Source organism: Heteronotia binoei, chromosome 11 (assembly GCF_032191835.1).
Source record: "Heteronotia binoei isolate CCM8104 ecotype False Entrance Well chromosome 11, APGP_CSIRO_Hbin_v1, whole genome shotgun sequence".
NCBI lineage: Eukaryota > Metazoa > Chordata > Lepidosauria > Squamata > Gekkonidae > Heteronotia > Heteronotia binoei.
Genome location: NC_083233.1, coordinates 20,870,248 through 20,886,084, shown reverse-complemented (window position 1 = coordinate 20,886,084; position 15,837 = coordinate 20,870,248). Strand labels below are relative to the sequence as shown.

General features: G+C 43.2%; 1 protein-coding gene across 1 annotated transcript; it reads left to right on the top strand.

Annotated features, from left to right (window-relative positions):
• The first annotated feature begins 4,159 nt into the window (after positions 1 to 4,159).
• SATL1 (spermidine/spermine N1-acetyl transferase like 1) lies at positions 4,160 to 15,342 on the top strand. The gene is made up of 6 exons (XM_060249511.1): positions 4,160 to 4,378; positions 7,074 to 7,125; positions 8,437 to 8,517; positions 12,411 to 12,512; positions 12,994 to 13,038; positions 15,162 to 15,342. The coding sequence occupies exons 1-6, from the start codon at positions 4,295 to 4,297 to the stop codon at positions 15,326 to 15,328; spliced, it is 531 nt and encodes a 176-aa protein (XP_060105494.1). The 5' UTR covers positions 4,160 to 4,294; the 3' UTR covers positions 15,329 to 15,342.
• Positions 15,343 to 15,837: the final 495 nt, after the last annotated feature.

The following is a 15,837-nucleotide window of genomic DNA, read 5'->3' as shown; positions in this document are numbered from 1 at the left end:
CAGGTAGACTTTCTGGACTGGTTCAAGGATCATATTCATTTCTATAAGAATTGTAAAAGCTACCCAAATTGATGGGAATAGAGGTCATAAAGGCAGTGATGTTGGAAGAGGACAGAAAGGTCAATAAATGAAATCATGAGGATGTTGATCCAGACCGGACAGTACTTCAGCAGCACACAAATGACTAAATAGGTTAAGAAAAAAAGATAAATAGCTACATTCTGAGAGATGCATTATTAAGTCTTTTTAAAGGCACCTGGGTTTTGGGGGGGGGGGGGTTGGCCACTGTGTGACACAGAGTGTTGGACTGGATGGGCCATTAGCCTGATCCAACATGGCTTCTCATGTTCCTCAGTCATTAACACTTAGGGTCAAGGGTAACAAGGAACCTATCCAAATTTAAATGAATTCCACACCTGTTTAAACTACTATGGCTTCCAACCATATAAGACTGGAAACTGTGGACCAAAGAAATGAACACATGAACCTGTCTTCTACTGAGTTAGATCTTTGGTCTATCACAGTCAGTAATATCTTCTCTGTTTGGGGGCAGCTCTCAGATGGAATTCTCATCACCTGTTATCTGATCTTTGAAGGGGAGCTCCCAGGGATTGAACCTAGGACCTTCTACATGTAAAGCAGATAGGAACTTCCAAGATTGTCAGGACATAAGAACAAAGCAGGAGTCAAGTGCACCTTTAAGACCAACAAAGTTTTATTCAGAATGTAAGCTTTTGTGCGCTAAAAGCACACTTCATCAGACAATAGGGTAGAATGGCCTGCAGTCCTAAAAATAGAAAAAGTGGGCAGTGAATTAGTGTGCAAAATCATGGAAAAGTTTTTTAGCAGATTAAAAGAATCACAAGTTGGGTTCTGGTGATTGTGTTGACTGGGCTGAAACAACAAGAAGTCAATATAAGTCGGAATAGCAGATTGATGTCTATGTCATTAGGTGTGAAGTGTAATAAAAATAAGAGTCTGTTGTAATGTTAGCTCTGGGTTAAAATGAGGGCATTAGTTTTTCAGGGGTTTAATTTAAACATTTAACACATATATAAACATCATTCTAGTTTGTCATTAGAAAAAATAATACATTAAAATATAGTGGAAGATGGGTTAATATATGTTATTACATGAAATTATTACATGTAACAATTTAGGGGGAGGTGTTTGAGTTTCCTGCATTGTACAGGGGGTTGGACTAGATGACCCTAGAGGTCCCTTCCAACTCTATGATTCTATGTTTAAATTAAACCCCCGAGAAACTTCTTGAGGTTTCTGTGCCTTCAGAGGCCAGGCAGGTGGATACCAGAAAATGAGCCTTTTTCTGCAGTAGCATTCCAGTCATAGGATTTCCCTTCCAATTAAAATTGTCCAACACCATTTATCTGTTAATCTGTCCTGCTTGTATTTGCTTTTGGCACCTGCAATTTAACTGCAGCCTGCTTTCCATTCTGGTGATGATTATTACTGCCGGTCATATTTGTTATTTCTAAATAAAGGTTCTTACATATCGCTTGAAAGCATTTTATGGATTTGCAAGCTGCCTTGAAGGCACTTTTGGTGGAAAGGCAGGGCAAAAGATATAAATCTTGTTTGCAGATTGCTCACACTTCAGCCAGTCCTCTCTGCTTAACTATTCTATTGAAGAAAATCCCCCCAGGAGAGACAAAGCTGTTACTTCCTGTTAATACCTCTTGTTTGCCCTTTGTGACACTTTATTAATCTACCTTCTTCTGATTCAACACTATCACATCCGCCACTGACCAAAGATGTTTCCTGAAAAGAATTGTTGTACTTTAACACGGCAGTACAACACTTTGGGCAAAAGCTGTTGGGTGTGTTGTTGCCAGGGAGTTCTTAGATGTCTTAATGTTAGCTCTTGCATCTAAAGAAATATTCACAAGACTGATCCCCCCCTTCTTTAATTAATGAAAACTAATAAATGTCCTTCCTTTTCTGATAAATTCTTCACTTTTAGAGTTGCCAACCTCCAGGTGGTGTCTGAAAATCTCCTGGGATTACAACTGATCTCCATACAATAGAAATCAGTTCACTTGGAGAAAACAGACTTTGGAATGTGGACTCTATAGCAGGGGTGTCAAACATGTGGCCTGAGGGCTGGATCAGACCCCCGGAGGGCTCCTATCAGGCCTGCAAACATCTCATTGTCATCTGCTTCCTTCTCTCCTCTTGCGTCCTTCTGCATCACAGCTTGCTTTGCCAGGCTTGCTCAATCACACAGGGCTACAGAGCAAAGCCTCTTTTTTGTCCACTGGCTGACCAACACACAAAGTAACTTATGTACAAAAGCTCACAACGGCCCAGCCATTTCATGTTTTCCCCTGGGTCTTAGGCATAGAGCATTGACCACGAGATTTCTGTAATCAAAGGTAGGTTTGCAACTTACACACATACCTGAACAACACTTGAACAGCATATTCAAAATTGCTACAGCACAGACATTGTCTCCAGATTTTGATGCAGTAATTCTGAGCGAGAGGTGTCAGTTATCAGAAACTGTTAAATGAAGAAAACATTGCAAGCGTGCTAATCTTTTAAGCATCTTTTAAGTTTTTAAAAAAACGTTGTGTTTGTCTGTGTCCTTTATAAAGTTTATATCTCCACTACCTAGCATTACATTTTATGACATGCATAGCCCAGACCGACAAGGTCTCATTTATGTCAGATCTGACCCTTACAACAAATGAGTTTGACACCCCTGCATATGGCATTACACCCCACTGAAGCCCCTCCCCTTCCAAACCCCACCCTCCCCAGGCTCCACCCTCAAAATCTCCTGGTATTGTCCAATTCAGAGCCAGCAACCCTGCTTGTAATTAAAGTAGTCGTTGGTAACAATTTAGACAGTTCAAAGAATGTCTTTTGTTGTTGCATGTCAGGAAGTGCACACACATACAGACTGGTTTGCAGGGCTTTTTTTGAGCAGGAACACAGTTCTGGGTGGCTTGTTGTCAGGGGGTGTGGCCTAATATGCAAATGAGTTCCTGCTGGGCCTTTTCTACAAAAAAGCCCTGTGTGAAACAATGGTGATGTCAGGGGGTGTGGCCTAATATGCAAATGAGTCCCTGCTGGGCTTTTTTCTACAAAAAATAAGCCCTGCTGGTTTGTGTTCATTTCTATAGATGCCTATTTGCTGTCCAGTTTACAGTAGTGGTTATAATCTTTAAGGAACCGAGTGGTGGTTGGCATCCTTAAAGGCGAGCCTAAGGCTCTATGACAGGCCAAAGATCACCCACTAAGCTTCATGGTTAAGTAGGGATTTTAACCTCCATCACAGTTCTAGTCTGGTACTGAAATCCCAGTACTGGGTTGGTTTCACTCTATTATATGACCTTAATTTGTATTGTTGGTTCCTATTGACCTTTTTGGTTCTTACTGATCTTGCTAACCATATAAAATGATTATCTCTGAATGATAGAGAAACAATATTTTTATAAACATAAATAACATTGTACTCAGGGCTTTTTTTGGTAGCAGGAACTCCTTTGCATATTAGGCTACACCCCCCTGATGTAGCCAATCCTCTTGGAGCTTACAGTACTAAGAGCCCTGTAAGCTGTTAGAGGATTGGCTACATTGGGGGGGGGGTGTGGCCTAATATACAAAGGAGCTCCTGCTACAAAGAAAAGCCCTGTTTGCACTAACATAAATCAGACCAGGGCATTGACAGCCTTTGGAAAGAACAGAATTCCAGAAGAGGGGATCAGCCACCAAAAGAACGCCCCTACAGGACCTCACATTTTGGATTCGCTACCCGGATGGTACCATCAAGTCGTGGCTGACTCCAAGTTATGAGAGACACACCTTACCTGAACCTCTCCTTTCTAGGTTTTTGAAAGCTGCAAGGTACACGAGTGGGCTCATCAGTTTCTTCATGTCCCTTTCCATTTTCATGATAAGCGATCTGTTGTAGGGGAAGGAGATTAGGGGAGGATGGGGGTGGATTGTGATGCTGGTCCCATTGTGACTCACCCTATGAGCGGTGCTGCTTGGCTTAATCACCAGCCAGAGTTAGCAAGGTGGGAAGGATGCTGGGGAGCAAGAAGAAGTGAAAGCTTACACCCCCATCTTTGTGAAGGGCAAGGAGAAAGAGGGGGGGAAGGAGGGGGGGAGAACAGGCATCTTTTTTTTTTTCTTGCTTGCTTTGGTCTGACATACAGCCCTTTGAAATGGTGAATAAGGAGGAGGAAGATCGCCAAGCAGAGGCCCAGCAGCGCTCAAGCTCCCTTGTGGGAAGTGATCAGCCTCCCAGCTGCTTCGCGCTCTCGTTATGGCAAATCCTGGCACCCTGAACCGTTTCCGCATTCGTCCGGCAGAGCCGAGAGACTGCTCAGAAATCCTGCGTCTCATCAAAGTAAGAGGGAAAGGGGGATGCGGGCCAAAGGCTTGTGAGCAATCCAGTAAATGAGAAGAGTCAGGCTGGCCGCAGGAACTGTTGTCCACTAGTCAGTTTCCTGCGGTGCTTGCAGAAGGTCCCAGGTTTGATCCCTGCCATTTTCACTTCAATGGATTCCAGGTAACAAGCGCTGGCCAAGCGCTTTCTCTGCCTGAGACTGGGGAGAACTGCTGCCAGTCAAAGCGGATGATACTGAGTGAAGTAGGACCCGGGGTCAAAGGCAGTTCCGCAGGGTTCACGTGGCTGTTACATCATGGCGCAAGGTCATAACAGGGCCAGCTGTGGGACTGGATTCTTTGGCAGTACACTGGTGTGGACTGACAAAACCGTGCTGGCATGAGCTACCATTCCCAGGCGTACACAGTGAACAGGCAAGGAAGAGCAAACTAGGGGTGCCTGTGACCTGCAGCTGGATGTACAAGATGGCATTCCTTTTCTGATAAATTCTTCACTTTTAGGGTTGCCAGCCTCCAGGTGGTGTCTGAAAATGTCCTGGGATTACAACTGATCTTCATACGATAGGAATCAGTTCACTTTGAGAAAACAGAGACTTTGGAATGTGGAATCTATAGCAGGGGTGTCAAACATGTGGCCTGAGGGCTGGATCAGGCCCCCGGAGGGCTCCTATCAGGCCTGCAAGCATCTCATTGTCATCTGCTTCCTTCTCTCCCCTTGCGTCCTTCTGCATCACAGCTTGCTTTGCCAGGCTTGCTCAGTTACAGCCCCAGATCATGACACTGCTATAGAGGTTGAAGGGATGGGGGGGGGGGGTCAGTCTGTCAGTGCTCAGACCATATGCCGCACGCTGCATCAAATTGGTCTGCAGGGCTGTCGTCCCAGAAGGCTCTTCTAAAGATGATGCACACGAAAGCCCACAAACGGTTTGCTGCAGACAAGCAGACTAAGGACATGGATTTCTAGAACCATGTCCTGTGGTCTGATGAGACCAAGATAGACTTATTTGGTTCAGATGGTGTCAAGCGTGTGTGGCGGCAACCAGGTGAGGACTACAAAGACAAGTGTGTCTTGTCTACAGTCAAGCATGGTGGGAGTGTCATGGTCTGGGGCTGCATGAGTGCTGCCGGCACTGGGGAGCTACAGTTCATTGAGGGAACCATGAATGCCAACATGTACTGTGACATAGTGAAGCAGAGCATGATCCCCTCCCTTTGGAGACTGGGCCACAGGGCAGTATTCCAACATGATAACGACCCCAAACACACCTCCAAAACGACCCTTGCTAAAGAAGCTGAGGGTAAAGGTGATGGATGGGCCAAGCATGTCTCCAGACCTAAACCCTATTGAGCATCTGTGGGGCATCCTGAAAGGGAAGGTGGAGGTGCGCAAGGTCTCTAACATCCACCAGCTATGTGACATCGTCATGGAGGAGTGGAAGAGGACTCCAGTGGCAACCTGTGAAGCTCTGGTGAACTCTATGCCCAAGAGGGTTAAGGCAGTGCTGGAAAATAATGGTGGCCACACAAAATATTGACATTTTGGGCCCCGTTTGGACATTATCACTTCAGGGTGTACTCACTTTTGTTGCCAGCAGTTTAGACATTAATGGCTGTGTGTTGCATAATTTTGAGGGGACTGCACATTTACACTGTTATACAAGCTGTAGACTCACTACTTTACATTGTAACCAAGTGTCATTTCTTCAGTGTTGTCACATGAAAAGATACACTTAAATATTTACAAAATGTGAGGGGGTGTACTCACTTTTGTGACATACTGTATATGTGACATTTCCATGCACTCCCTTCCATCACACAAGCATTTCACCAAAACTCTCAGGGAGAAGTCACGGCTTAGTGGTAGGGCATCCGCTTTACATGCAAAAGGTCCCAGGTTTGTACTAACCAGGTTCAATCCCCAGCATCTCAGGTCTTCCTTTTGTAGAAAAAGCCCAGCAGGAACTCATTTGCATATTAGGCCACACACCTGACACAAAGAAAGCCCTGCCAGTTATAAAAGACCAGTGATGTGAAAGATCTCTACCAAAGACCTTAGAGAGCCACCACCAATGTGAGTAGATAATACTGACTTTGATGGATCCAGGGTCGGACTGAGTATAAGGCAGCTTCATGAGTGTAATGACTACTTGCTTTTTTTATTTATATAATTTCTGTAGTGTCACATCTTCCCTAACACTCCCACAACAGTGTGCCATACAGAGGTAGCTAAACATAAATCCAAATAATTAAAAATCAATAAATCCAGCAGTAAAAGCTGCAACAATAAAAAGTTTTTGTTAAAAAAAAATACAGCCATTGAAATAGCTGTATGAAATTAAAACATTGCAGCCAATAAAAACCATCAAGATAAAATTTGTCACTGTAACAAAAACCTCAATGTTTGGGGAAACAAAAGCTTTCTAAGAAAACCTGGTGCCTGGTGGGGGGAGGGATTTTGTACCCAAGATGCTGCTACAGAAAAAGCCCTATGCCTAGTGACCACCTGCGTTCCCTTAGTCAACAGGAGGGGGGCATGCACGATAGAGCTTTTGGTATGGAGTCAGTCTTGGTCCTTTGCATGAATATTGCGTGGGTATTCATCTTCAGAGGCTAGTGAAGGGTGATCTTTCACAGCACTTTCATAAAGCTTCACAATAATTGTTAAAATGGTACCTTTTGGTTTTGTCTCTTGACAGGAGTTAGCTGCTTATGAAAATATGCCGGATGCAGTAAAAATAACAGAAACAGGTAAAAAAAGAAAAGAACCCTGGAATGACATGCTTTGGGAGCTGGAAAATGTACTTATTTTAATTTTTGTCCCATTCTCCCACTAAGAGAGACAGGGTGGAATAGTGGAAGATTTAATTTTAAATCCCCACTCTGCCATGAAACTTGCCATCTTTTTTGACGGAAGGATGACCTCAGACCAGGTGCTTTTTCAGCCTAACCTACCCCCACATGGTTGTTTTTGTGAGAATAAAGTAGAGAAAAGAAGGACTCCACTGGGCAGGAAAATGAGGTATAACAAAAATAAGGCGCTTGGGATAGGGGTGCACCGTTCCTCCCCCTTTATCCTTACAATGCCTAGGAAATAGGTTAAGATTATAAAACAGTGACTGACCTGTGGTTGCCAGGTCCCACTAGCCCAGTGGTGGGGGAGTGGGGTAAGGTTGGCAGATCCCTGGAGATTTGGGGAGGTCAGGGACATTACAATGCCAGGTTACAATGCCATAGAGTCTGCCCTCTAAAGCATCCATTTTCTCCACGGGAATTGATCTCTGCAGTCTGGAGATGAGCTGGAATTTCAGGGGGGGGGGGGGATCCCCAGGTCTCACCCGGAGGCTGACCCTAGGGCCACACAGTGAGCTTCATGGCTGAGCAAGGATTTGACCCCAGGAATCTCCACTCAAAATCCAAATACTCTGAACATCACTGCTGGAGATAAAGTAACATACAGTGGGCACTCCTAGTAGGTTAGCATTTCAATCTCCAGAACTTAAAATCAGGTCTAGCCTGGAACTGAATCCCTTAATTGGAGTTCCTCAGAGACATGGGAGGGGGGGAAGTGTTCTGTAGACTGACGCAGAGGCATATCATTTAGATGCCAGTGAAGCCTTGTATCTTTTCCCATGTCTTAAATTATCGTAAATAAGAAGCAGTCTATTTAGCCCAGAATTCCTGTTTTCCACAGTCACCAAACAGATGTTGTGGGAGGGGCACAAGTATGGGCACAGAGGCCAAGGACAACCCTCCCCAATTGTTGACCCCTTCTGACAACTGGTATTCAGAGGAACGCTGCCTCTGAACATGGAAGTTCCATTTAGCCATGATGGAATCATGATGGACCTATCTTTTCTGCATGCACACAATTCACTTGCTGTCAGAGGACTCGTGGACTTCAGGAAGCAGATTCTGGAGAACTTTTTGATATTCTGCCCTTACAACCTACCATAGTAGAATCCATGAATCTGTCCCAAGTTGTGGATTGATAGGAAGTTGGTGGTAAATTTTGGTCCACTTTTCATTTCACCGTTCACTCAATAACCGTGACATTTTCAGATTTACTCCGAGATGGTTTTGGATCGCGCCCTTTCTTCTACTGTTTAATAGCAGAGGCAAGAAGGGAAGATGAAACCGGGGGTAAGCTTTAACCATTTCTCCTGGTACTGAGTCCTTCTCTGCAACAAACTAAATGAATTCTAGACTTCAGGGTGGGGCATCTGATTTTTTGTTCAGGCCTAAAAGTAGCCATGCCTTGAACTCGATTGCCCAGGCTACTGGATTTAAACAGATCCTGGAAGCTACGTAGCATCAGCCCTGATCAATATTTGGATGAGAGCAGAGCTCATTTTGTAGCAGGAGTTCCTTTGCATATAAGGCCACCCCCCCCCCCCCAATGTAGCCAATCCTCCAAGAGCTTACAGGGCTCTTACTACAGGGCCTACTTTAAGCTCTATGAGGATTGGCTACATTGGGGAGGGTGGCCTAATATGCAAAGGAGCTCCTGCTACAAAATGAGCCCTGGATGAGAGACCATCAAGGAAATCCAGAGTCACTATGTAAAGGCAGAAAATGGCAGATCAGGTCTGAACGTCTCTTGCCTTGAAAACCCAAGACTATTTAAGAACCTCTTGTCAGATATTGCAGTTTATAGCTTAAGAGCAGCATTTACTGCACTCCGATTTCAGACCATGCTCACAGAACTGCTCTTGGGAAAATACACCAATAAACTATAGGAACAATGTGTATGTATACGCGGAACTGCAGTGGAAGATCTCTACCGCTACATGATGGTTTGCTCTTTATATTCAGACCTAAGAATCAGATTCATAACTGGAATTTTAAGCCAAGTACATAACTTACCTGACAATGAAAAGTTGGTTTTCCTACTGTCGGATATGAATCCTTTGGTCTCACGCAAGGTACTGCTCTTTGCACTTGCAGCTAGAAAAGTTAGATCCGCCCTGAGCCATTCGTGGGAAGGGCGGGATATAAATCCCAAATAAATAAATAAATCCAAGGTGGCCCCTAGTAACGCATCACACTGAGCTCTTTAATTCAGCATAGGTAATATTATTTATCTATTTTAAATGTTGTATGCTTGAAATATTAGAAGAGCCATACAATTTTAACCTGAAGACTCGGTTTTTAAGCTTGGTATTTTTGAATGCAGATTTTATACTGTGTTTTTCATAACGTGCTTTCATATTTTAACGGCCAATGGCCATGTGCAATAAACTATTCATTCATTCAATAGGGGTCGCCATAAGTCAGCTACGACTTAAGAGCTAAAAAAGAAAAGCAAAGAAGTAGCCTCATGGTGGCCACTTGAGACTCAGGCCGTAGCACATAAGGGGTGCACCATTTTCTTGCAATATGTAAAGTCTCTCTGCACATGTCCAGGACACAGTCTGTGCAATTTAAACGTGCCTGAGTCTGGTCAGTGCTGGACGGGAGACCATCTTGGAACCCCATATACGTTGAGTTCATCATGGGGGAAAGGAGGTATAGACACATCACTGAAAACAAATTCCTCACCTGCCACAGTCATTTCCACCAATGCTCAACAAATAGGTCTTCACCTTGGATCAGTGGCGTTTTGTGCGTGCAATCTCCAGTTGATTGGCGTTGCTGCAGAAATCTGGCAGGGAGGGGAAAAATCAGCTGCGGGGGGATTTTGAGCAGAAAACCACTTGATTTATAACGGGTTAAGCATCCTCCACTGTCTGCCCCCCCCCCCCCCCCATTTAAAAGGCCGCTTCCCAAGGGCTGCTTGTCACTGAAAACGTAGCTGCTAGAATTTCACAGACGAATGTTTGCTTGTTCCTAAATACTGCAAGTTTGGAGAGTATTATTGTATGCATTTGAACAGCTGCCAAAAACAGTTTTGACCTGAAAATACCTGATCCTGTGTTTAACTAAGTTCAGCACATATATCTTCACAAAGATTCTCTCGTAACTTAACAGAAAGTTGAATTCCAGTGTTCTTGGGTTAGCTTTAATCAATTTAATAGCCTTGAAAGCCCCTGGGATGAAAAGGCTGGGTAAAAATGGAGGGAGGGGGGAACCACCGAATCGATTAAAGCTTTAAAAACTGTAAAACTAGTTCTGTGCACCCAAAGGGCCTTCAGAATTGTTTTTCTCTAATCACAGACATCTCTGGTCTCCAAGAGAATGGCTAATGGCTTTTGAAGTTGAAGCTGAATGGGACACAAACATAATTTGTGATAGGATAATGGTGAAATGGGGGTTCACTCGATCGATGAAGTCAAATTCACAACACACACACAAGCACTTTAGACTAGTCTTAATTAGCAGTTTGGAATTCCGGTTTTAGGATCTAGCTAATCAAGATGCAGGAAACTCCATGTTCAGAGTTTGCAAACATTTAAACAGCAGCTGTGTAGAGGCCAATTCTGATCAGGATTACAGCGCCAAAGGAGAGAGAGTTAACTCCTTATCTGCACCATTTTCCTAACCTGAAACTGTCCTGCTGGTGTAAACTCCATTGGAACTATCATAAACAGACCAACAGCAGTCTTTTCTGGCTGGGAAAATGGTGCCAGGGAAAGAGTGACCTCTTCCTCAATCCAAATTGATTAAAAAGCAGAGGCCAATTTTAATGCACCAAGCATATGATGAAGGGCAAAAATTTATTTATTTTTTTAAGTGGAGGCAAATACTATTTTGATCTGGTTTTGGCGCTAGAAATGGAAAAGAGCTGGAGATTATCTTTCCTTCAAGCAATGCATAATACTTCCAGGATCATCATCTTTCATACAAGCCTGCCCAAATATTAAGGTCTACTTACTGTCTGTGCTCCTATTCACCAGGGGGAGCCACTTGGTCATGAGTGATAGGAAATCCTATGTAGTGGAACATGTTTTAGAACTCTGCTAATTCCTATTCACATGGTGCCTTCTTTTGGATACCACTTTACCCTGTGGCGCAGAGTGGTAAGCTGCAATACTGCAGTCCAAGCTCTGCTTATGACCCGAGTTCGATCCCAGTGGAAGCTGGGTTCAGGTAGCCAGCTCAAGGTTGACTCAGCTTTCCCTCCTTCTGAGGCTGGTAAAATGAGTACCTAGCTTGCTGGGGGGAAAGTGTAGATGACTGGGGAAGGCAATGGCAAACCACCCCGTAAAAAGTCTGCCATGAAAACATGATGCGACATCACCCCAGAGTCGGAAACAACTGGTGCTTGCACAGGGGACTACCTTTACCTTTTACTTTTAAAAAAGAAATATACTACTTGTTTTTACTATGGGTTTTATTGGTTTAAATTGATTTTGGCGGCGGTGGAAAGTGCAGTCAAGTTGCAGCTGACTTTGGTGACCCCGTGGGGTTTTCAGGGCAAGAGACTTCAGAGGTGGTTTGCTATTGCCTGCCTCTCTGTACCAACTATGGACTTCTGGGGCGATCTGTCTCCCATCCAAGTAGTACCAGGGCCAACCCTGCTTAGTTTCTGGGATCAGGGTATCGTGGGTCAGAGCTAAAAGAAAATGTGTGTAAGTGCCATTGAGCTGCAGCTAACCTTATGGGGACCCTGTAGTGTTTTCAAGGCCACAGAAGAGCAGAGGTGGGTCCCCATTGCCTGCCTCTGCATAGATACTCTGGACTTCCCTGGTACTCCCAAGTATTAACCAGGGCTGACCCTCCTTAGCTTCCACGATCTGGCTAGCCTGGGCCAACTAGGCCAGGGTTTTATTGGTTTAAACTGGTTTTGGATTGGTCTTATAAGGACATTTTATCCTGGTACTGTTCTTTGAATATTCTCACGGCTACGAGGGAAAACAGAAACAACATATAAAAATCATTTTATCTTGTTTACTAATTTGTAAGTTCTTGTACACTTCCTTCCCTATCTCACAAAGGCAGCTGTATCGATGCTTTGGTAATATTCTGATTACATGTATCCATTTAAAAAGCACATAATCAACAGAATTTTTCGTGGGCTAGCTGGCTGATAGCTCTTCTAGATTCACCTTGATATTGTGTTTCTTTATAAAGATACCGTTTTTTCCCCCTTCCAGAAATTGGTGTTGTAGGCTTTGCAATGTACTACTTTACGTATGACCCTTGGATCGGCAAGCTGCTGTACCTGGAAGACTTTTATGTTATGGATGATTTTAGAGGTAAAACAAAACTGGTCACCCAATCCCATTTCTAGATATAGGTAGATAGAGACAGTATAAGGATGGCCAAACTGTGGCTCTTTCACACATATTGTGTGGCTCTGGAAGCCCCCATCAGCTGGCCTGGAGAAGGCATTTCTTTCTTTAAATCACTTCTCTCAGCAGCTTGGAGAATGCATTTAAAGTTGCTTTCTGTTCACCTCTCTCCCCATCTATTTTCCTTCCTTCCTTCGTGCTCTCAAGCATCTGATGTTCTTGTCTTGCAGCTCTCAAACATCTGATGTTTATTCTATATGGCTCTTACGTTAAGCAAGTTTGGCTACTCCTGATGTAGTTAATGCATGCACTTCTAACTTAAATGATAAGAATGGCACCCCCTGAAGTCCTACATCAAATGTGACTTTTATTATCAAATTTGTAAAGTATTTTAAACAATGTGAACTCACAACTGAGGGTTTTTTCCCATATTGTGTCTTGGCAGGTTGGGGTATTGGAACAGAGCTTTTAAAGAGATTAAGCCAGGCAAGTTAATTTGATACCTTAAAAATATAATAACGTCATTTTGTAACCCTTGATTTTGATCCCTTGATTGAATCGATGGCAGTTGCTGAACTGCAGGCTGAGTGAAAACTGAAGACTATATTATTTAACTTTGCTGGAGGACTCAAAAAGAAGGATCTCTATGAAACTAGTGGGTAAATACTTTGGCCTAGTTCAGGGGTGGCCAAACTGTGGCTAAGAAGCCACATGTGGCTCTCAAAGCCCCCACCGCCCTCTCAGCCAGCCTGGAGAAGGCATTTCTCTATATAAATCAGTTTATCAGGCCAGCAACTTGGAGAACGCATTTAAAGTTGCTTTCCTTCCACCTCTCACCCCATCTATTTGCCTGCCTTCCTGCATTGTCTTGCAGCTCTCAAACATCTGATGTTTATTCTATGTGGCTGTTACGTTAAGCAAGTTTGGCCACCCCTAGCCTAGTTCACCCCAAGAGCAGGTGAGGAAGTGGGAACATTCATAGGCTGCATGGGGAGGGGCTTGCCCATTCCTCCATATACAAAGCTAGATGTCATGGAGAAGAGTTCTAGACAAACAGTCTTGCTGGCATGCTACACTTGTACATTCAGGGGATTTGCTTTAAATATGAAGGGACATTCTATTATATATTCCTTCCCCACATCATGGGCAGCTTTAAGTGGTACAGTTTGGGTTTACCAGCTAATTTGTTTGTGCAAATTAGTCCTTGGTTTTACCAGGAAACTTGAGTTGGAACTGGTGGCTTCACAGGGTGTATTCATGCTACACTAAATAATGTGTTTTGCAACTGGGTTTTTGCTATTCTTACACAGTAAAAACCCAGTTGCAAAAGGCATTATATGGCGTAGTGTGAACACACCCACATTCAGTTCCCGAACTGTGAAATGGGCTTTTGATGCCCTCAAGCAGATAGCCAATTGGAACCTTTGTAGCTTTTTCAGAGAAACGCACCAGTTTTCACAAGGAAGACACTTGTTTGAACACATCTCCTTGTGGAAAAAAAAGATCAAACTACGTACCAAAACCAATCTCAGAGAATTTCATGCTATCTGAAGGGGTAATGTTGTTGAATGATGCATGATTTCATATAGAGGTGGCTTTCGTACAAAAGTCCTCATATGAAAACTGAGGAGAAAAAGAAATCTTGGAAGGACTGAATGTTTTGAGAGAAGAACCAAAGAAACACATTGCTGGTTAAAAAATTATTTGACATTAAGAAATTATACGAAATAACTTTCTGATATATATTATATGAACTCCCCACTCCAAACATTGCTGACAATCACTATTTTGCCCAGTCAACTGAATATGAATCTTCCCAAGCTCCTAAAATCAGGAAATTTTAAACATACTAATTCATACCCAGCAATTTACTTATTAAGTGCATTTTTCTCCCACCCTTTCTTTAAAGAGCTCAGGGCAGCACGCACCATTCTCTTCTTGTATGATATGACAGCAAGTTTCCAGTAAATCATATATGCTTGCCCAAAAATTAGTCAGAAGATTGATGGCCATCAGAGAGGGGGCCTTTTTAGTGGTGGCACCTTGCCACTGGAACTATCTCCCCAGAGAGATCAAGCTGCTACCTAGCCATTCAAGCTCCTGGCACCAGATTTTTATTTTTTGCTTCTAGACTTTTCACTGTTTTCTTATTTCAGTTGGCTTCAGTTTTAGTACTTTGTATGACTGATTTGATCTTTCTGATGTTTCTTAATAGTTTAGGCTGATGCTTTTTACTACTGTTGCTTTTTTTTTTTTAAAGACTGAATTTGGGTATTTTGAGATTAGGTATTTTATTGCTTTGCATCTACAATATGGAAACTTCTTTGGGAGCTGTTGTGTAGGCTGAAAGTGTTTAAGTTGATCATTCATTAAATAAACCAAGTCCTGCAGTCCATGTAGTTGTTACTTTTGCAGTTCCAAGTTTTTGCTTCCACATTTGGTATGGTACCCTTCATGCAACAGAAACAATCGGCTGGGTAAAAATAAACTCCTCTGGCACTAGATCAGAGCACATCGGCATCTCTGAATGGTTCCCACGGGCTATTCTCATACATGTTAACAATAGAAAGCATCCAAATATGCAATCCCGTGTGTTTCCTTCCCAACAGATAGCTCTCGAGAACAACTGTAGTTGCATGCATTTCCTTGTTGTCGTTTGGAATAAGCCATCTATAGAGTACTACATGAGGCGTGGCGCTTCAGACCTTTCCACTGAAGAGGGCTGGCATCTCTTCAGGTTTGACAAAGAACAGCTTATCAGAATGGCTGAGGGACAATAAAAAGAACTTCTCCATTTTCTTTCTTATCATTCCAAGCTTTGAAGTCAATGAGCTTTCATCAGGTCTGCAAAAAACATATGGCCTGCCATTGCTGTCCTCTTCAGTGCCTCTCAAGCAGGGTAGTAAGAGCAACAGAAATTAAAAACAGTTGGTCTGCTTTGTGACTTATTTTGATATGCTGCTGCTATTATTATGATTTTGCCTGAGGACACCAACATGGCCCCCACAATTTCCTGGCATTCTCTTACATTTCATGTTTCTTCACAGTCTTACAACAGTTGAGGCAGGCTTAAATCCTGTAGCTCATCAAAAAGGCTTACAACGTATAACTCTACTCATGGGAAAGTCTGTAGCAGATACTTAAGTCACAGCACCAGCATAAAGGATCAAATGACACGACATTATAGGAGAGTCGAACTCATTTATTATGAGGGCGAATCTAACATAAATGAGACCTTGTTGGGCCGGGCCATGTGTGACATAAAGTAATGTCAGGTACCAGAGATGTA

What these genes read in the sequence shown, in the direction of transcription:
- SATL1 (XM_060249511.1), top strand. Translation starts at nt 4,295, where the DNA reads ATGGCAAATCCTGGCACCCTGAACCGTTTCCGCATTCGTCCGGCAGAG. An exon ending in AAATCCTGCGTCTCATCAAA is followed by an intron (nt 4,379 to 7,073) that starts GTAAGAGGGAAA and finishes GTCTCTTGACAG; the next exon opens with GAGTTAGCTGCTTATGAAAA. An exon ending in AGTAAAAATAACAGAAACAG is followed by an intron (nt 7,126 to 8,436) that starts GTAAAAAAAGAA and finishes TGACATTTTCAG; the next exon opens with ATTTACTCCGAGATGGTTTT.